This window comes from Cyclopterus lumpus, chromosome 3 (genome assembly GCF_009769545.1).
Source record: "Cyclopterus lumpus isolate fCycLum1 chromosome 3, fCycLum1.pri, whole genome shotgun sequence".
NCBI classification, from domain to species: Eukaryota; Metazoa; Chordata; class Actinopteri; order Perciformes; family Cyclopteridae; genus Cyclopterus; species Cyclopterus lumpus.
In genome coordinates, this window is record NC_046968.1 from 6632726 (window position 1) to 6653648 (window position 20923).

General features: G+C 41.7%; 1 protein-coding gene across 1 annotated transcript in view; it reads left to right on the top strand.

Moving 5' to 3' along the window:
- The first annotated feature begins 2014 nt into the window (after positions 1 to 2014).
- The window catches only part of cep89 (centrosomal protein 89), a 53560-nt gene continuing 34651 nt past the window's right edge, over positions 2015 to 20923 (top strand). The window contains exons 1-16 of the mRNA XM_034529569.1: positions 2015 to 2321; positions 2947 to 3053; positions 3566 to 3712; positions 4205 to 4397; positions 6530 to 6581; positions 7523 to 7621; positions 7944 to 8183; positions 8905 to 9047; positions 10515 to 10565; positions 11086 to 11169; positions 12553 to 12656; positions 13579 to 13694; positions 14105 to 14285; positions 14851 to 15018; positions 16386 to 16527; positions 19042 to 19131. Of these exons, the coding sequence (XP_034385460.1) occupies positions 2280 to 2321; positions 2947 to 3053; positions 3566 to 3712; positions 4205 to 4397; positions 6530 to 6581; positions 7523 to 7621; positions 7944 to 8183; positions 8905 to 9047; positions 10515 to 10565; positions 11086 to 11169; positions 12553 to 12656; positions 13579 to 13694; positions 14105 to 14285; positions 14851 to 15018; positions 16386 to 16527; positions 19042 to 19131 (1959 nt within the window). The 5' untranslated portion in view covers positions 2015 to 2279. The remainder of the gene's footprint in view (positions 2322 to 2946; positions 3054 to 3565; positions 3713 to 4204; positions 4398 to 6529; positions 6582 to 7522; positions 7622 to 7943; positions 8184 to 8904; positions 9048 to 10514; positions 10566 to 11085; positions 11170 to 12552; positions 12657 to 13578; positions 13695 to 14104; positions 14286 to 14850; positions 15019 to 16385; positions 16528 to 19041; positions 19132 to 20923) is intronic.

A 20923-nucleotide genomic window follows, 5' to 3' on the forward strand; every position in this document is an offset into this window, starting at 1 on the left:
TGGTTTCTTGGAGGAATGTATTTTACTAGCCTTGCTTAATCCTTTTGGTGAAATATATATATATATATATATATATATATATATATATATATATATATATATATATACTGGTACATTTTGTCGATGGAAAGATATATTTTAAAATGTAAATGTTTTTAAACCGTAACACTGACGAGATGTAACCCTCTACTGTCTCCGTTTACCTGGTGTCTTAAGTGCCATTTATGCTTAACAAAGTGCCGTAATTGATTGATATTCATAAATGCTTTCAGAGGATTTCACGTGCATACTGATCCTAAATGCCTTGGTCTATGCTGAGGGTCATGGTACCTGTTCTTCTAAAGGTTTCAGGTTGCCTTTGCTTCTCTCCCTGAACTTTGTACTGCATAGCAACTGTGGTGTGAACGATTTGTCTATAAGTCTTTGTGTCATATGTATAAACTCAAATCTCAATAAAAGAAGGGGACAAAACTAATTTCCTGGATTTTTTTATTTAATATATGTTCATATATTTGTGGTTCTGTGTATCTCAGTGATTGAAGCTACCCAGCAGGTTAAGAATGACTGGAATGAAGTTTGAACACAGCCCTCGCTGTGCCAACACACACTAAATCAACACTCATGGGTTTGTAACCGATGGGAGTCTGGCCTGGGGTCACATGACATCCTAATCTGCCTGCATGGAAACAAGAAAAACACCATGTGATTTATCCCATCCGGTCGCTAATCACCCATACGAGTCATGATCTTTGGGCAATAGCTTGGCACTTATCTGTGTGTTTTGTGTGTGGTTGGGCATTTAGGCATAACAGACAGAGCTTTATCGTTTATTCTCAAAGCTTTGAACTTTGAAAATGAGTTCCCCCTAAAGTCAAACTATCTCCTGCTGGAATCAAATCTGTTGACTTTTGGTTATAGGATTTACACTTCCACTGTTCTTAAGGGCAAAGTTCAGCACTTGAATTGAATTGAAATTGAATTGAATTGAATTGATAAAACTAAATTTCAGCAGATTATATGTTTTTTACAAGGTATATTATTACAATCATCCTACACAGTGGGTGGGTAGAAAAGATGGAGAGATGGATAGATAGATACTTTATTCATCCCCAGGGGGGAATTTGTTTGTAGCAGCAGCAAACAAGGTTACAAGATATACAATACAATACATTAGCAGAGCAAGACATATTTCATTTAAGAAAATTAAATAAATTAATAAAATATATTTAAAAAGTATATACAGTGTATATTAGTGTGTATAAAGTATATAAAATGAAAGTGGTGTGAGGTTTATTGATGTTGATTACATTTGAGGAGGATCTGGCCAGAGGTGATTTATTATAAAGTCTAATAGCATTTGGCAGGAATGTTCTCCTGTATCAGGAATGTTCTCCTGTATCAGTCTGTTGGAGAACGCTGTCCCTGCAGTAGGTGGTGGAGAGGGTGGTCCGGGTTCTCCAATATGGACAATCATTTCTTCAGTGTCCTCCTCTACACCACCTGCTCAGGATAGTCCTGTTTGCAGCCAATGATGGAGCCGGCCTTCTTCACCAGGATATTATGACAACATGTCTTTCCCCTATCTGTTCATGCTTGGACAACCTTAATTCTATCAATCAGTGGAGATAAATGTGGGGATATTTGTTTAAAGTTTGAATCATTTTTTTTAGTGTGGCTGCAACGTTTTTGGAGCTTTATTGAACTCACAAAGTGAACTGGATGGAAGACAAACTTGAATGAGTGTCATGTGAGGTATGCTTTAAAAGGGTATTTATTACATTGTACTGGACACATTCATTAAAGTATGCTGTATATTGTATTTATGATACATTATATTGTTGCTTTATCGACATAGAAAGACATATTTAGTTTTTAATGGCGCGACATCGCCCCCTGTCGGCATGGCCGCTGGTCGGTAAGGACGTTGTTGCTAGGTGAATCGTTTTCATCGCTGATTGGCTCCGCTCCTCACGTTTAACCAATCAGCGCTGCTTTTGTAGGAAGGTGCTGTCTTACGGTGAAGCGTCTAGATACGATAAATCTTTTGCAAACAGCCAGCCTGTTGAACGCTGCTAGCTTGCCTTTTTTTTTTCTTTTCTCCCTTTATTGTTTGAGGGCGAAATAGGACAGATAATTTGAAACACAATGGCAACGACACGAAGCCCTTTCTCCGGTTATTCGACTTAAAGTATGGTCGGCACACAAGTTCGCCTAAACTGACGTTAAAGCAAAACTTCCGGCTAACGTTATTGAATACAAAGTCGTCACTTATTTCCACTATGTTAAAATTCAACTTCAGGAGGGAGAAAGACAACGACTTTGTAAGTTTCGCTTCTTTTATCAACTACGTTCACCGTGTTTCATTTCTAGCTAAACGTCTAAGCTCGTTTAAATGACTGTTTTGTGTGCTTAATTGAGCTAACACCAACCTAGCGTTTACTTCACCTAAATAGTTTAACTAACTGCTAGATAACTTCGGTTATTTAAAGCAAAAGTTAGGCTTACGTGAGATAATTCAGACATGTTTAAGCTAGTGTTTGACAACACCGGGGTTGTCACGTTAATACGTCATATTGTTGACCAACAATTAAAACGGCGAGTACAATGAGTGCTTTATTCTCCCTTCTGTTATTTAGAAAGACAACTATTGTGTAGTTGACGGCTGAATACTGGACACACTATAACAACAGGCTGTTTGAATACTTCAGTGGTGTCTCGTTTATCAAGTGGTCACGTTGTATATTCTGTAATCATCCTTTCCCACCCTTCCACCTGTGTGACTTCAGCCTCTTTAGTTTTTCGTCCGTGTGGATGTGAAAACAATGATTGAATGTAACGTGACGAACTCACACGCTCCTTCACCATTGGCCCACATCGTGTGCGTGTTACTGTGTGTCCATGTGACGCTAACCCTCTCTCTAACCCTCCTCTGTGCGTGTCGTTTAGAAGCATATAGCTCATGGTTTGATCCCTGCTGCCTCCATTGCCCCCAAGCCTGCTGTGCCTCGTACCCCGCCCCCTCGCAGCCCAAACCCCTCACCTGAGAGACCCAGGTACCTAACAACCTCCATCACCTCCACCATCCTTTCATTGTGTTTCCTTCTTCTCCTCCTCCTCCCTGTATTCCTGTCCTGGGAACTAGCCAGGGATTCATCACAGATCCTTTTCCGTACTTTGAGACGTAACTCTGAAACAATAAATGCAACTCTTACTTTATTAACTTCTCTAAGATGCATCGGTGTCAATCTTATTTCTCAAAAATGTACTCTCATGTATCACCAGCCTATGTGTAACTTCATGCTGTCCTCAAACATTGAACTATTATTGAAATGTTTGTAGAAGAGATGTATTCTGGTCTCATCCTGTAAGAGCTTGGACTGTTACCATGACCAATGTATTCATTACTAAGCTTCATCATACATTTACCTAACAATGTATCACATCAATATCAACATTAAGAAATAATAAAGTATTGACATTTTGATGCGATTAGCAGCATTTCTTATGCGTATATTACACAAAGTGTCTGTCCAATCTCATATGAATTACGTATTTCCATCTCGAGATCGGCCTTGGCAGCAGCCATCTGGTCTTCGTCGCTCACTGGACAGACATGGGCCATCCCTCCCATCCGGCCGAGGTCTTTCTCTGAAAGTGGCCAATCAGAGTTCTTCATATCTGAGCCAAACATCAACACAGAACTTTTCAAAAGGTAAAAACATCCTCTGGCAAATGCGTCAGTATTATCACAAGCTTTGTGACAAATTATTCCAACCGTACCTGGGGCTGTATTTATCTAGCGTGTCACAGTAGAAAAACAGGGTCACAGTAGAACAAAGGGGCCTACTTTAAGGAGTAGAAGTACATGTATTGTTTGAGCTTCCTCAAATAGTACATTTGATAGAAATTGAGCAAAAGAGATGTCTGTAAAATGTGTAATGTGACCTTTAAAAATGAAAGAGAGATTTTGGAATACGGATAGTAATGTCTATCTCAAGAAGCCATCTATGCTTTTACTGAGACTTCAAATTATATTCTAATTCTTTCTTTTTTGTGTGTGCAATTTTACAAGTAGGCTTTCTCATAGAATACATTTTTAGACATCACAGTAGGATACGCATAGTTATAAATAATGGAATGAATGATAACGGAATTTAATTTAGCCGTTTTGGTTATCACTATATTGCTTTATTACCTTCCTCAGGGACAGATGGTCAGAAGATTTGGACAGCCGACCACGCCTGTCCTCCCCTGACCACTCAGAGGAGGAGTTGGAAGACAAGGAAGAGGAGGTGGAGAGTGAAGAGGACAGGGAGGAACATGTTTACCAAACTCTTGACAGAGAGGTGAATTGTTCGATCACAGAACCTATCTATTCTGTGCCACTAAAACCGAAGGTGAGACTCTACAGTATGATCTCATTGTTATGTATAAGCGAGTTTCTGACTATTTCCAATTTGAAAAAAAGACAAAGGAAAACATTTTTTCTCACCATAAATAACTGCTGTTTAAGATTGTTTTAGCAAATGAGTGAACCTCCAGCTGGAGTTGCATGGTGTCCAGCAGAGCACTAGACCCACCATCAGCCAATTTCACATTTCATTGCAGGATAAACACACAGGTGTAACAAATAACATTTATAATTTATAATAAGTTCCATTTATGTGTGTCTGGTGTTGTGCATGCTGGCTCACTGGAATGGTTGTGACAGGCTACATAGAATGGGACCAAATACGGGGGCCTGTAGATCAGTTTTATGTCAAGCTTCTTTCCCAATCGCATATTTTTAATTTTTACTTTTAGTATATACGGCAGCTGTCTTTACAAAGTACGTACTGTTGCATGCAGTATGCATTTAATTGGGACATACTACTTCCTCATAACATTGCACCATGACCATTTTGTACATATATCTGCAGATATATGTACAGTGGATTGTGGGTCAGAATGGCCAGAAAAGCATGCTGGATTGCATACTGCAAAATGTGACCGGATGCAGTACATCCTGGCATTTTTGGCATTCTGTATATTGGGACATACTAAATGTTGTTCTGCCATACTAAATAGTTTGGCAGTGTGGGTATGGTAAGGCACAGTCTCAGATTGTGATTAATAATGACTTGTATTACATTCAGGTGAAGCCATTTAGGGTCCCGTGTGTACATTGGGATGTCCTACTGAGACATTGTTAATGTTATCAGTAACACCAGTGTCAGAATATCTGCTTTTTAAATGTTGTGTTGAGGGAAGATAATTATCCTTTCTGAAATACTTTAATACATACTTCAGTTTGTGACTTCTCTGAAGCTTTGTGCGTATCGTGATACCAGTGTGATCCACTAGGAGGCACATTTTCACACAGAATAAAGGTAACGTGATCCATTGAGTCTTACACTCAAGAGACGATTTGTAAAGTTTACTGGCGGATTCTGCTCGGTAGTCATTTCTAGGACTCGCAGAGAGTGTTGAGATATCCTTTCAGTGTCCCTGAATCACTGTTCCTCTGTCAAGCTCTTTTGGCTGTGCCATTGCAGGGTTCCTACCCTGTTTTTATGTTGTATTTATTTGCTGAGACTTCCCCCTTTGCCCCATGAGATCATTCTGCATCGTTTGCCTCTGACGGTTCAGGTGGCGACAAATTGGTATTCCTCTAACCCTGCAACCTGCGTCGAAAACTGACTTTGTAATTGTGATTCATGGTTGTCCCTTACAACAGGGTATTAGAAGTGGGTACCGTGCCACGCACCTGTAATGTCTCTCTTTACCTACTCAGAGTTAAGCCAACTCCATGCTCTGTGTCTATCCATTTTACCTGTGAAATGGATATATCCCAAGAGTCTTATCTCACAGCATATTTTTCTATTCTATTCATGTTATTATCCTATATATCGCTCCATTGGGTTGCTAACTTCTAATGGCCCCACTGGGCTCTGTTTCCCCGTGTTAGTTGCCTGTTCAGGCTCTCAGAGTCTAGCTGCCTGCTGCTTTTTTCTCCAGTAAGTGAGCTGAAAACATTTTGTCCATTCCATTTATATTAACGAGGGTAACAGAATAACAGAAACACACCTCTGTTCAAAGCATGCAGTGCTCCACTGTGCCCACACAGTCGAATCAGAACCTTTTACGAAGGTAGCTTTGTTATTGCAAGACTGTTGAATTAAACCGCATCAGATGTACTTAATCAACAGCCAGCTTAGCGTATGAATATAGTTTATTTTCTAATCATTTGAGCATTATGCCTTGAACCAATAGTGGATTACACTGTTCAGTCTGCCACGTTCTTGTATTTCATTCTTTCTTTTCTTTTCTCCCTTCACATGGCCTTAATGTGTCTCTGGGGATTCAGAGCAATGCTGCAAACGCACCAACAAGATTTTATTTTCCACATTTCGACAATGGCCATGATGGGCATAGTGGTCTCTTCACAAAAGGGCTCCGGGCAGCGGGGCTTTGGAAATCTCTTTGAAAAGAATTTCTCATTATCCGTCTCTGACTGCCTGTCTGTTGGTTTGGCCTGTCTGTCTTTCAGCCCAGTACATCACAGCTCATTCAGATGTCTAGCAGAAGAGCACCTTCTCCAGGTAATTACTCATAATCTGTCAGTAGTGGCAAAATAACCCAACCTATAATAAGACCAAATGCTGTGTAAAGTTTAATGAGGCTATCCATTGTACATTTACCCGAGCCGTGACCTTACAGCCCAATAAAACAACTTCAGACGTCAATATCTACACATGGTAGATATTCAATGAGTCTTTTTGGAAGCAATAACAAATTACTCAAGCTTTTTTGATGCATTGGACATACATTGATTTTGGTGTATTTACTGGTCAGACTTTGAGATTTTATTTATGTTTGTAGATCCAGAGATTGTAGGAAATAGTCACGGGCAAACATACTGCCTCTGACAGGGTATGACTTTTCTAAATCGGTTTACACATTGCGGTCACATTAAAAGCACATCAGTTGGTACTCCTGCTGGTTGTAACCACTGGTGTGAAAAGATGGTGGTGACGATGAATACCTTCAACAGACAATATTGTGGTGGGTAGACAGCAATATGTATCAGTAGTTGGAATGTTTATAATTATAAATTGCTTACAGACCAGAAAAAAACTCTTAAAAAGTAGCAAATGATCCATAAAAATCATTCAAACAACATGCTGCGAAATCAATGTAATGGATGATATATAAAGAGATGTGCAATTGGATTTCAGAATTTTCTCCCATACAAAGGAAACGAAAATAAATGGTGACTCGGCTATTCTTCATACGGATCCTCCTCAGGCTTGAGAGGACGACAAAGATACAACTCTATGTCGTTTCACAGCAGACATAATGTACCTCACATCATTAAAATCATTATATAGTTGTTGTTACCAAAGCTGGCCTCACGCTTTCCCCGTTCGAAAAATGTTTTACGTGTCCCTAAAATGCATTTACGAGATATTTCTTTAATCCAGCACTCGTCCTATTGGCACTGCCTTTTTGTATGGTTACTGATTGTTCTCTTATCTCTCAGATCTTCCTGAGGAAACCGGTGTCCATTGTGTAGATTCTACCAAGAAGAAAGCCTCTGTCAGGAAGAGCCCTGGAAGTCGGGGAGATGTGCCGTGTGGGTGTAAGTCCCAAAGAAGCCTGCTGTGGGTCTTCTTGTCATTTTGACAATTATTATTGTCTGTCATGTGACAACTGAAAAGTGCTGTCTGACGGGAATATGCCCTCTGTTGGTTAGGTTATTACGAATGTTTATGTTGTATTTTTATACAGTTAGTTTTAACTGTCAGATTACTTTAACATAAAAGGTTCAAAAAAAGCTCTGCTTAATACACACATTCCCATAATGACATCATCTTTTAGGAATACATTAGATTTTCACGTTTTATTCCATTGAGACAATGTTTGTGTACTTTGAGTCAAAGTATTGACCCTCCCTATTACAGCCGAGCTACCCATCCTAACCACCGAACCACCCAGCCAAGCCAAAAACCTGAAACCTCCCACCCAGCCGTCTCCAAAGCTCAGCAAGGCATGCAATGAGGTGCAGAGGGAGGTAGCGTGGGCTTTGCCAGTGGAGGACACGAGGATGGTAGATGAACAAAAGCTACTGGAGGAGCGGCTGCAACGGCTGGAGCAGGAGATCAGTCACAGCCAAGCCTCCTCCAACCCGAGGTCATCTGCAGGTAGATTGGACGAGCCGCTGGCGACGCACAAGGAGACGGACAGAAGGGAATGACGTGAGGGAGAAAAATAATCAATAGAAGGGGGAGGGGAGGAAAGGGAGAGGGAGTGAAGCGGCGAGTCGCACCAGGGAGGAGGGAGCTGGAGATACGGCTGTGAGTAGATGTGGATCTGACCCTTGAGCTCCACAGCAACTCCTCAGCATTATGAGTAGAAGTAGAAGGCGTCGGAGTAATGAAACACGAAAAGGAAAATCATGAAGAGTTTAGAGAAGGATGGAAAAGTGGCGGTTTAAATGGGTAGCAGGTTGGCTTGGTGCTTAGAGACTCCGACCTCCCGGTGGGCAGAAAGATGCAGCATGGAAAAGTACTATTCACTGAAGCTTTCATTATGTTCTCTTTACTATACCCCGAGGGTGAAGGGTTCAGGGTCAGTCAGCAGACCCCATGGAGAGACAAAGTCATGCTGAAGAAAGACCAAAGCCATCACTAAAGTTGTCTTAGATAACACCAGCCCTCGCTGTTCCCTTCTTTCTGAAACTAGAACAGCAAACTAGGGGTATTGTATGTATAGTTAGGCCACTAAGCCCTCGACTTTTCTTGTTTGCGATAAATATAATTTTTAATTCCTGAATCAATCGAGTGTATTCTTTTCAGTTCTCGCAGCATTCTGAATAAGAGCACGTCTCGAAAATATGTATAACCGGATCAGCTGTGCTTACAGGCAGCCAGGCGGAGCTACTGAATCTGAGGCAACACGCTCAGGAGCTGGTGGATGAAAATGACGCCCTCAAATTGACAGTCCACCGTCTGAATGTGGAGCTGAGCCGCTACCAAACCTCCTTCAGACCGCTGTCCAAACAGGAGGTAACACCTTCTGCGTCGCACCTCATCTCGGTTTCCCAAATTGACAATTTATGAACGAGACCTCCTGCAACCTGATTGTAGGCCCTGTTATGAGCTCACGCCTTGCATGAGAGACTTCTTGTAGAAGGCTAATGGAGGCAGCCTTAAAAAGCGCACCTGTAGAACGGTTCCTCATGACACCAGGGCCCTTTCTGGTATCAATCAGCCCCTACCATTCTGGCTCATGTTGCCAGAATTAAACGACAACAGGAGTATCTGTTCTAGTGGAGTCCTCTACGCTCTTCACCGATAGGAGAACATGTGTTCTGTAATGCAATCATCTCCCCTCAGTCTACTTCAATCAGCATTTTTATACCAAATCTATGACAAAGTACATCACTTTATTTTCACAGCAAGCCTTCAAGATAGAAATCTGCCTTTGATCCGAATCCCCGATGAGCTAAATCTGGCTTTTCTTTTGTCTGTCCTTCTATCAGATGTGTTGCACTAAAGGAGTCACTTGTCCCTGTCTGTGGCTGTGTGTCCATTCTGGTTTATTGTGTGTTTTACACTGCAGAAGAAAGCTGGCCTGTGGCTTTAATCATGGCCACCTCATGCTATGTCTTCACACCAAGAGATCTCTGCTCTCATCACTACCAGTTTGCTTCTGCTGTTGCTGGATGTCTCTGCTCGCCCTCAATACTGACGGCTGGTGAAAGCAAGAGATAAAGGAAAAGATTAGGAAGTAGTTTCATCCCGAGAATGACAATAAGAGATAAGATGAATCTGGATTTGTTAAATTGGGCAAGCTAGAATTTTTGTCTGCTTCCATACACCACATTAACATTGCCGTTTACTTTTGATTTCCCATTTGTTCTGTAGTTATAAACGATAATGTTCTTTGCGATTTAGAAAATGTTGGCTTGCATTACATTACATGTCATTTAGCTGACGCTTTTATCCAAAGCGACTTACAATAAGTGCATTAAACCATGAGTCCAAACTCAGAACAACAAGAATCAAGCGAGTACAATTTCTTCACTAAAGTTAAACTACAAAGTGCTATCAGTAAGGGACATTTAAGTGCTACTGAAGTGCTACCTTCCCTATTCAAGGTAGAGTCGAAAAAGATGTGTTTTTAGTTTGCGACGGAAGGTGTAGAGACTTTCTGCTGTCCTGATGTCAATGGGGAGCTCGTTCCACCAATGAGGAGCCAGGACAGCAAACAGTCGTGACTTCGTAGAGTGTTTAGCTCGAAGTGACGGAGCTACAAGCCGATTGGCAGAAGCCGAGCAAAGTGAATGAGCTGGGGTGGAGCTTCCCTATGAATTTCCCCAAGCACCTGTCCACAAGAAGCAGCAGACTTTAATCCTCTCACCATTTCAACATTTTTCTATTTACTTTGTGGGAAGGACACCATTTAAAGCTGCCATATCAACCATAGCTCCACTTGTATGATGACTAACTTTCTTATTGTGTTTCATCCAGAGTTCAAGAATCAGCGGCTTACCAAAGACAGGGTCGCCTCCTCCCTGGCTGGTCAGTATCTTTATATAGCTGTGAAGTAAATTACTTTAATATGGCAGGGCAGAATTCTAACCGTATGGCTGCTTAATAGTCAACATTAACAAATCAATCTGTTTAAGATTGCCTGCTAGTTTAATAGGCAAGTTTTTTTATTCAGCAGATTGATGCAGGTTTAACATGTGTAATCATACATACTCAGTCTGGTGGCACATAACGGGTCTGATAGTTTGGAAGCTCAGCTTCAGTAAAAAGTTGCAGAAGGAGAAGAGTGTGCATTACCACTCAAATGACCAACGCATGCAGCCATGTTGTTCACAATGTGTTCACAGTGACTGGACTCCTGCTGGAGAGATCAAGAAAATAAAGCCCATCTGCACCTTGTGTGGTTCAGATTTACCAACCGCTGTGGCTGGTGGGCTGGAAAAGGATTTTCCTTCCTTCGATAAGCCGCATATGTGAATAGAGACAATGTTTTGATGTTGTGGCCAATTTGGATAATTTCTCTCTGTCCTTTTTTATTTATTTTTTTAAGCTTGACATGAAGTATTTATCTCCTTTGGTGCTGGCCTATGAAGACAGGATGAACGAGAATGATGCACTTCGGCAAACCACTGAGGTAAAGTGTGTGTGTGAGAAACTGTATGTGTGTGTGTGTGTGTTTCTTATTATTATCCACTATTATCATCTGTCCTCTGACCATTTAGGAGAATGTTTTGTGTTATCAGAAACATAAGCAGCAAACGCTGAATGTGCTGCCTTTTGATATATGTAATGCATGTGATCAAAACCTGCAACACACAGATTTATCTGACTGAATGTCACATGTATCACCAGCAAAGCTGTTTAACGGTGCGTGGAATATTTTCATAGTAAAAGACAACAGAGGTTGTAGGTTATATTTTCAATTATTAATCAAAAATAAATGATGATCCTGTTGGAATGATGACTGCGTTTTTTCCAGTGAGCTGATTGTTCAGTATAAGGGGCTGTTGAGATGTTTTGATCTGATCTGCTGGAGTTGACCTGCTCCAGAACAGTTTAGCTTAGCTCTAGGTTTCCATTGCCAACTACCCCTGTTAGAAGTGAGCCTGCTTATTGTACTGGAAGACTATGCTAGTTAAGTTCAGAGAGGAGCTCTCCCCAGTGATCTCAGCAGATGTGTCAAGTCATGTAAATATTTAAATAAATAAATATAATATATAATAAATATCTATTTAAAAAGAACACTGATACTGCATTTACAAAGTCTCAGTCAAGACTTGGACTCCTTTGAGAGGAAGCTGAGATCATTCGATATCAGCACAAAGCTTCTTCATGTTCTAATACAATCAGGGAATCTTCTATCCTGTTCTTTGCTGGGGGGGTAGACTGCATTACTGCGGATTATTAACACAGGATCAATAAGATGATCAGAAAGGCTCGCTCGGCCTCACCCCAGACTTTGATCTCGACTGTAGAAAAGAGAACAAGGCCAAACAAAAACCGATCGTGTGTTTTTAATGTGCTCAGAGGCTCATTCAGTAGCTCCACTGAACGACTCAGAAGGTCTTTTGTTCCAGCAGCTATCCGTTTTATAACATTTAGATGCGGTTTTTTAGATCTAGCACCTTTCTGATGTTTTCATGTCTCAAATGGCGTTTTATGGTGTTATTTATTCGCTGGAATGGTTTTTCCGTCGGTTGTGCCCTGTGGAAACTATGTCTATTGTTGTCCATATGAGATGATTTGGTGGCAAATGAGTTTCCCCTCTGGGGATTATTAAAGCTTTCTAATCTAATCTAAAAGATAGCTGGCTAACTCACTTATCTCGCTTCATGGCACAGGCCCCTAGAGAACTGGTGCACCCAGCTAGTTGCTATCAAGGCTCTTGTCTTGGAAGGAAGACCATTGATCCTTAGCAGAGGGTTGGTAGCACAGTAGAGGATTTCCTTTTTGGGGGGTTTTGTTTGGCTGTCCTTGAAATCAGAGATTCACACGTGTCTTTGTCTGCTTGCCACAGGAGGAGGTGAAGAAGTTGCGTGTTCATGTAGAGGCTATAATCAAAGAAAATGAGAGACTCCATGGTGAAATTGCAAAGACCGAAGGGGTCAGCCAGAAGAACTGGTAAGAATAAATATTCTCTCTGTGCATGTGTATTTGTTCGGCACCATCAGCACTTCCTTGGCCGTCACCATTCATTCCCCTGATGTAGTGAACATTAAATGCCTCCTTTTATTCTCTTCTGCACCCCTGCTTGCCCGTCTCTGGGCTTATATAGTGTGAACGAATGACATAAAAGTAGTAAAGCCTTTATCTCTTCTGCTGTGCTCCTATATCTTCCCCATCACTGCTGTGTCTTTTGTCACCACTCCGGCTTGTACTGAATGCTGACTCCTATACTTACCGTGTCTATTCATTGTGAATCGCTCTGACATGTCAGATATAGTCCGATGGAGGCATTTGAACCCGTTTTAAATTGTGTATCAACTTGATATCAACGTTTAAATACTTTTCTTACTGTAGACTAGAGTACAATACATGTTGTGTCCTTTTGCGGCGTCCTACCATGTGAGACGATTCTCTGCTTGGAATATTCATGTGTGTCTGTTGTGGTTTTTCCACAAAAACATTCAATTAACTTGTGATGCCTAGTGTTGAGTGTGTAGTGTAGTGTTACATAACATTTCATTTAGCTGACGCTTTTATCCAAGAGACTTACTTACTACACCGTAGACACAGCTACGGGGAGCAATTTGTGGTTAAGTGTCTTGCTCAAGGACACATCGACAAGGGCTAGGCGGGGATCGAACCATCGACCCTCTGGTTGAAAGACGGACCTCCTGCTAACTGACCCACAGTCGCCCACATGTACATTCAGACTTTGGCTTTTAAAATAAAAGGCATTTATATTTCAAAAAAAGCTACAACCTATTCAGTACCTATATAAGGCAAGCTTGTGATTCTTCATGCTGCCATATTACAGCAGCGTTTTGCTTTAGACATAATATTTCTCTCTCTCCTCTCCACCCCCCTGCCCCCCCGTAAGTCATCAGCTACAACAACAGGCCCTGCTGGTATTGCAGGAGAACCAGGTTCTGATGGATCAGCTCGAGGCTCAGCACGTTAAGGCCAAGGCCAGCCACAGCAGACACCATTCTGAAGGTACAAAGACAACCTCAAAGCCGTACATCCGTAGCGACTTTGTCGGTATCTCAGAGCGCAGCAGCTGGAATGGGCAGAGTGGCACAGCGCGAACACGCAGCACCACAGATCTGTAGCCCACAGCAGATTGTGTGTGTGTGTTTTTCAACACTATAACAATAAGGATAAAAGATAATAACAAGAAGATTTTGGAAGAAGTTCCGATCCGATTTCAGTTACAATTCTGCTGTATTTCATGCTGTTAACAGTTACTTTATACATTAGAATGTGACACAGCAGCTTGAAATGGAAACAAGAACCGCTGATTTAGTGTTTTTTAAGTTGAAACGGAGGCTGTCCAGCACAGGGTTAATGTAAACAGTGTTCCGCGTAAACAAGCAGAACTCTGCTTCCCTTCCCTCGCGTTGTAGTGTCCAAGGTGTCTAAGAAGCTGATGTTGTCAGAGGCGGAAAACCAGCGTTTGCAGGAGGACCAGGAAGAGAGCAGGAGAGAGTTGCAGAAAAAAGGAAGGGAGGTCCAAGTGCTGCAGGCCCGTCTCAAGGATGCCGTCACCTGGGACGAACACTGCAACATAGCTGGGAAACTCAGACGGTACGCCTACAATGTCTCATTTGAAACATTTAAACATGTATTTCTCTAAAAGGTTATTCAGTTGGTATTAGAAAAGGTTCTGCTTCTTAACTTTGTGTTGCGTGGTAAGAACAAGACAATGAATGAACTCTCAGTAGTTTTTATTAGTGACACACATTGAGGCATTGTGACAAACTCTCTCGCTTGCTGTATATAGAAAAAGGGTCTACAGCGTCCTTGATATTGTCCACATGGCACATTCAGTTAGTTCAGTTTCTTATTTATTCAGTTTAAAATAGATTTGTCGAAGACAAAACAAGAATAAGACAAGACAAACAAACAAGAGTAGCGCCTGAAGCATTGCACTGCTAATTGCAGTAGACAGTGGCACAGGGGCGTGACAAATGTCGTACGGAGTCCTCGCTGTTGGTACATTGGTCATGTTTGATAGAGGTGGGAAAGTTAGTCGTAAAAATCTATGTAGGTTTGTACAATTTATAGTGTACAATATTCTTTGTTGAAAGGTGTTCAGCAAGGCCCAGATGTTTTGTTATAATGTGCCGTGCAATCTGCTCTTGGCTCGCAGACAATTGGAGCAGCAGGAGAGTCAGAATAAAAGTGAGATGGACGAGTTACTTCTCAGATTGTCCAGCCTGCAAGAGGAGAATAGGAGTCTGGCTCTGGACAAGGCCAACCTGACTGCGGACATAACGAGAATGGAGGCTGAGCAGGGTCTCAACAAACAAGCCAACAGGTACTAAATATACAAATAAATAGTCTGATATCATCCGACACATTACATGATGCTATGACATGCCAGTCTCCTCAAAGAAATGTTTGACGCTTTATTTTGACAGTGTACTGCTACTGTCCCCATTAATACTGCTCTTGCTACTAATGCTGTTGATGAGACTAAAGTGTGCAGTCAATAATAGGCCAGATAATATCATTTGCATGTTTTATTATCTTATTCAGCCCAAAGCAATGGAATATATACACTGTTTGTTTTTATTACATTGTAAACATAGAAGCATTTAAATTCCCTTCACACCTATTGTCCACCCACACAGGTGTTTTTGCTTATTTTGCTCCTCAGGAGTGTACAAACTGTTGGATAGACCCTCTTGTTAATTGTGTTGCACCTATTAAGACATGGAAACTCACGCCTCAATTATTCTCATGAGTACATGGAGTTTAGTGACCTCCCATTCGTTTCTGTTCGACTTTAACCTCGACAGGCGGAAAAAAATAAAATGTGGGTTTGCAGGGCATAAAATGGTTGTACAATTTTACCTCATAATTATTGAATTAAAGTGTGACCCAGAGAGTTTAGTTGAACTAAAAAGGGAAAAAAAAGAATCCCATGAAGACATCCTTAAATCAAATCGCCAACCACTAAATCCAATTTAGCTAATTAGCACTCTCCCTTTATGCTGAAGTGAGATTTGAGCTGGTAGCTTGATCTCTGGTTTCTGGGAAGGTCAACGGTGTGTGAGAACTAGAGGCATGCTCACAACCTCTTTTTTGTACAGTGTTTTATCCCATGTTATAAAAAAAAAAAAAAATCCCCCTTCCACCCAAAAAGTACAACCAAAATGACGTCTTAGAGGTATTTAACAATCTGTACAGACATAAGCAGAAGTTGCCCGAGTGACTTTTCAACAGCATTTCCCATCTTACCATAGTTCACATCAGGTTATTTTCCAACAGTACATCATTTATTTTGGTCAGGGATTACATCTGTTTTAAAATGTATTCTGGTCTCTGCCACCATCCTCTGCTCCCTGCAGACCCTGGGCTGAGATTATTGTGGAAGTGTGAAGATTGTGAGAAGGTGTTTGATGAGCCAACAGTGTCATGGAGGCAGGGTCTCCAGATATCATCCAGTTAACTCTTTGTATTGTATTCCTGGTTTTCAACCGTTCTATCTGCCCTGTGTGTTTCCCTTAACCCCTGAGACATTTTTTCCACCAGCGTTCTTCAATTGCCACTTTATTCTTCCTCCTATTTTTCTTTGTTGCCATCCTCCTTTTCTTTTTTTGTCTCATTGTTTCCCCCCCCCCCCTCCCCCCATCTGTTTTCTTTAAAATCTTCTTTCTCTCCCGTCTCTCCATCGTCCAGGAAAGCTGAGAGGAGGATGAGTGTATTGAAGAGACAGAAGGAAGAGTGCGTGTTGAAAGAGGAAAAGACTCGGCAATACATGGGAGCTGTCATTTCTGTGGCTGAGCACATTTCCCTGGAGAGAGACCAACTATTACAAATGGTACAACCAATGCTACTGATCGTGTTGAAAGATTTTGTACATCCCATAGTACACATGATTCACGTGGAGTAGCAGCGCTGCTGACACCCTAGTGAGCCTGTGTGTGTACGTACAAGTGATGTCCCTGACACCTCTATGACTGCAGGGAAACAAGGGACTACACTTTGGACTTTTGACACTGCAGAAGGTTTAGGTATTACACATGATAATTCAGACACTGATAGCTGCATATGAATGCAGTGGAACAAGGTTTGGGTTTCAGAAGCATTCTGGTTCCTGCTGGGTCAGTGCTACTCAGACTACAATCATGTTTGAGAAAACTTTGGTTGCATGGAGGTAAACAATCTCGCAAACCCACCTGCTATCGTCTAGACGACGATTTAGCCTTAAAAACCTGAATCCCAGAAATGTATTTGCCTCCAAAGGCTAACCAACATTTTTGTATCCATTTAATTCAAGACGGTATTGATCCCCCGGGGGGAAATTCAGTAGAGATAAAAAGAAAACAGAATATAGATTAAAACAATTATATATACCCAGTGTTGTACTTCAGCTAATGGTGCAATACATAGTGTTGTGATTTGTAGATGCAAAGTCAGTCAAGAGTGAGATGTCATCTACTATAACACTGTATAATACATAATATGATTGAGTAATGATACTTAGTGTTTGTCTGTATTAATATATGAATATAAGAACATACATAAAGTCATAAATAGTTTAGCATAAAGTAGTATGGAAATGTTAAGTGTAGTGACTTCAATTTATATTTTATATACCACCCTATATTCTACTGCACTGTTTTATACTATATTAACTTTGTTATATTGGATTGGTTGCAGTGTTCCATATTCACAAATAGTCAAATGGAAACTCAACGCTGTATGAATCAGTTTAGGCTATTGAGTAACACGGAGCAGCCGTGCAGCATGTGGCTGATGGCGGTTGGTCAGCAGAGGCAGAGGCAGAGGCAGAGGGCAGAGGGCAGAGGGCAGAGGGCAGAGGGCAGAGGGTCCTCAAAGATCTCAGGAACCTTTTGTTTTTGTGTGTTTGTCATTTAGCATTCCCTTGCCTCCTGAGGGCACTCTCCATGTCAGCACAGCTGTGAGTCAGGATGATACCGCAAATAAGGCCGGGGAATATGATAAGTGGGACGGATTAAACATGGCACAGAATGTACTTACCTGTGCTTGCAATGGACACTTTCACCACAGCAGACATTGTGGCACGTCCCAGAAGGAAAAGCACCCGTGTAATCTTGGTCCAGGGTCAAGCGCTTCATTATTTATGAAAGAATAGAGTCTTGAGGAAACAGCTCCTCGGTGCTGAGTTCTGGCTGACATCTGTACTCTACTGAGTGTATTCAGCAAGAAATAATCAGGCATGAAATCATAGAAAAGTTAGCATGTAAGAACATGTCATTTTCTCACTGTTGAGCATTGTACTGATGAACAAAAGACTTATATTCTTTTAATAGGACTTTTTGTTCTCCCACAGCCTTGGTACTGAACTGGAAGAGTCTTTTTTGTGGGTATAATTATACCATGGCAAAGGAGTTGCTCTGCCATGTTAGTAGATGAATATATAGAGAATAGAACATATGGTCAAAGCTATGACAAACCAAAAAACAAATACCTGCTAATCTGAAACAAATAGAACTTGGCTCGGTTGGCCGAGTGTGTGGCAGAGGAACTGAGAAAGGTACATTTCTGGTAAATGTTAATAGATTCAGGGACTCTGCCATGGCCGGCTTTTTAGAGGAAAAGCCAGAGCCCATCATGTGTGGAAGGTCAGACTGACACCATATTAGAGGTAACAGGTCTAAAGATAACAAGAACCAATTTGTCTGGAAGAAAACAGAGTGACTACGATTAATGTGTGTGTCTGTGCATGCGCACAGTAAATATATTATTGTGGCGAGATTACATTAGGAGCGTCTGTTTCTAGGAGCAGATTTGAAGAGGACTGGCTCTTCAAGTGAAGGACAATCATGGTCGCCTTCATTGTCTGGCTGTGACCTTCAGGATTACTGCGTTTATGTTAATATCCAAGACACGATCTGATGTTCTCGGCACAATACAAAACATCTTTCATTTTGTTTCAATTGTAATGTGCATCCATTTCATTTTACAGCACAAGCTTGAGTTAAAGTTCTTTCATGATGCACTAGCTGTGCTTTGTAGGCTGACAGATGTTTCACCATTGTTTTAATGATGTATTGTATTTGTATCCTTTTCGTATCCTTCTTATTTTTCTGCACACCTACAAACTTTGATTGGTTCTATTAATGTAAAATAAGGATACTTTGCGGTAGTGTTTGTATAGCTCACACCGGACTACTGTTGATTGGCAACAGTTTCAATTCTCTTTCCTTCTCTTCCTTCATCATCCCTCCCATAATCCCGTACTTCCTCCATCCAATTGTGTGTGTGTGTGTGTGTGTGTGTGTGTGTGTCCCCTTTGTGTTCCTGTTTTAGATCAGTAACCCCCTGTCTTCCTTCTCTACCTTCCCAGGCTTCCGTTCTTCAGCAGGAAAAGCAGGGATTTGTCAGCAGGATCCTGAATGGCACAATACGATTAGGAAAACTACAGGAAGAAGTCAAAGTAAGTTCCTTTATTCAAAACATCACTTTCACACGACCATCGTTGCCACGGACCTATACCCCGGAAACTACCCCAGGCAGGTTAATCTGATTTTAACCCCTGATGTCGGAGTAGCATGTGAGGCTACATCTTTGGCTCAGCTGTGCCTCAACATTCCACACTTGAACGCAGCATTTTATCTGAAGTCAACTTCGTCCAAGATAACGCTCCAATCTATTTCCCATCGATCGGCCCACTCCACTGCACTTGATAATCCATCTACTATCTGACTCCACCACTCAGAATGCATGAATTGACAAACACTCATTGACTTTCTAGCTCTTCATTTTCCTATGTTTAATAAAGTGTGGAATCACCAGCAATGACAACAGTGTTGCTGCGTGTGTCTCTTTGACTTTGGCCCATTGATCTCTTGAGCATCTCTGTGACACTGCGACTGCGAGTAGTGTCGTGTTCGGCCTTCCTCAGGAGAGCTCCCTGAGGAGGAGTCCGCGGATGCAGGGGATGCAGCAGCATCCACACAGGATCAAGACTGTAGTGACAACCCAACGTTTTGGTTATTATGGACAGAAATGCTAAGGTCTAAGGCCATTCTATTTTGCCAAGCCATGAGGCTGGTTTTGTCCATGCAAGGCCTTCTATTGCATCACGGGTATAATGAACACATCGTTGTCGTTTTAATTTATGCCATTGATCCAGTAGACACTTTTGTTTATTGTCGCCCACCAAAACCGTACTGATTCAAAACGTGTCTCAATTTGATTTCAAGCCCCATATCTATCTGGCACTCCCCTGGATACTACGATGGCATCACTATAGACAGACGGACTGAAGCTTCCTGATGTTGTGGTCAGCTGTCTGCTGGTTCTGTGGTGAACCACTTCCCGGGCGGCTTGCTTGCATTGCAATGCCATCCATAGAAAGGCAATATCAGCTCATGTGCCATTTCACTGTTTTGAAAGTTTTGACAGAAGCCTCTTACCTCAGGACCACCAGGTGTCAGCTCTGGCTGCAGTCTGGTGTTTAAACCACGATTTCTCTTACCCATCAGTCGTCTGTGTAATATCAAACGTCTCATTGCACCACTTCAGAGTTCCCTCAGCACAGTACCTAGTAAAACAGGTATGATTTCTGCATGGGGTGAGAAACAGGGGGCAATGGGTCAGCACTATACCGGAATATAAAGCGGCACAATTCTTGTTACTCAGCAGTTCGGCGGAGGAGAACCGCTGTCGGACACATTTAAAGCCAGTCGGTTCATCGTATGGTGAGAGTCGCAACGGAAATTGTTCCTGGCCTCGGTCCAGGTGGTGCCATATTCAATGGTTATCTAGTTTCTACTTTCAAACTCAGCACTGAGCTCCCCTTCACAGGCACTCCCTAGGCCTCCGATTGTTGTTGGTTTCTTCACTGGGGTTGAGACAGGTGTCCATATTGGTTTCAGGAGACGGGTATTTGTTTATCAGTGACGCAGTTTTCAGTAGAGGACTGATGTACCTTCATGCAGTGGGTGAGTTGAATCCGAGATGCTCTCTCTGCCATGCAGACAGCAGTTAGTGTGCTTGAAAGGGCCCTTCCCCTTCCCCCCTTGATGCATTCCAGGTCTTTTGCTTTACGACCTAAATTAGGACCCAACTCTCCTTTTACGATCTTGACTGGTTTAGACCCGGTCTGAGTGGGGGAGAACAGAAGAGGTAATCTCCTTTCTTTTTGACTTTCTTGATATGATGATGCTGTGTTCTCTCCCATGTACTCATCCTGGCTAACAAACGGTTAACAAACTGTTAGGCAA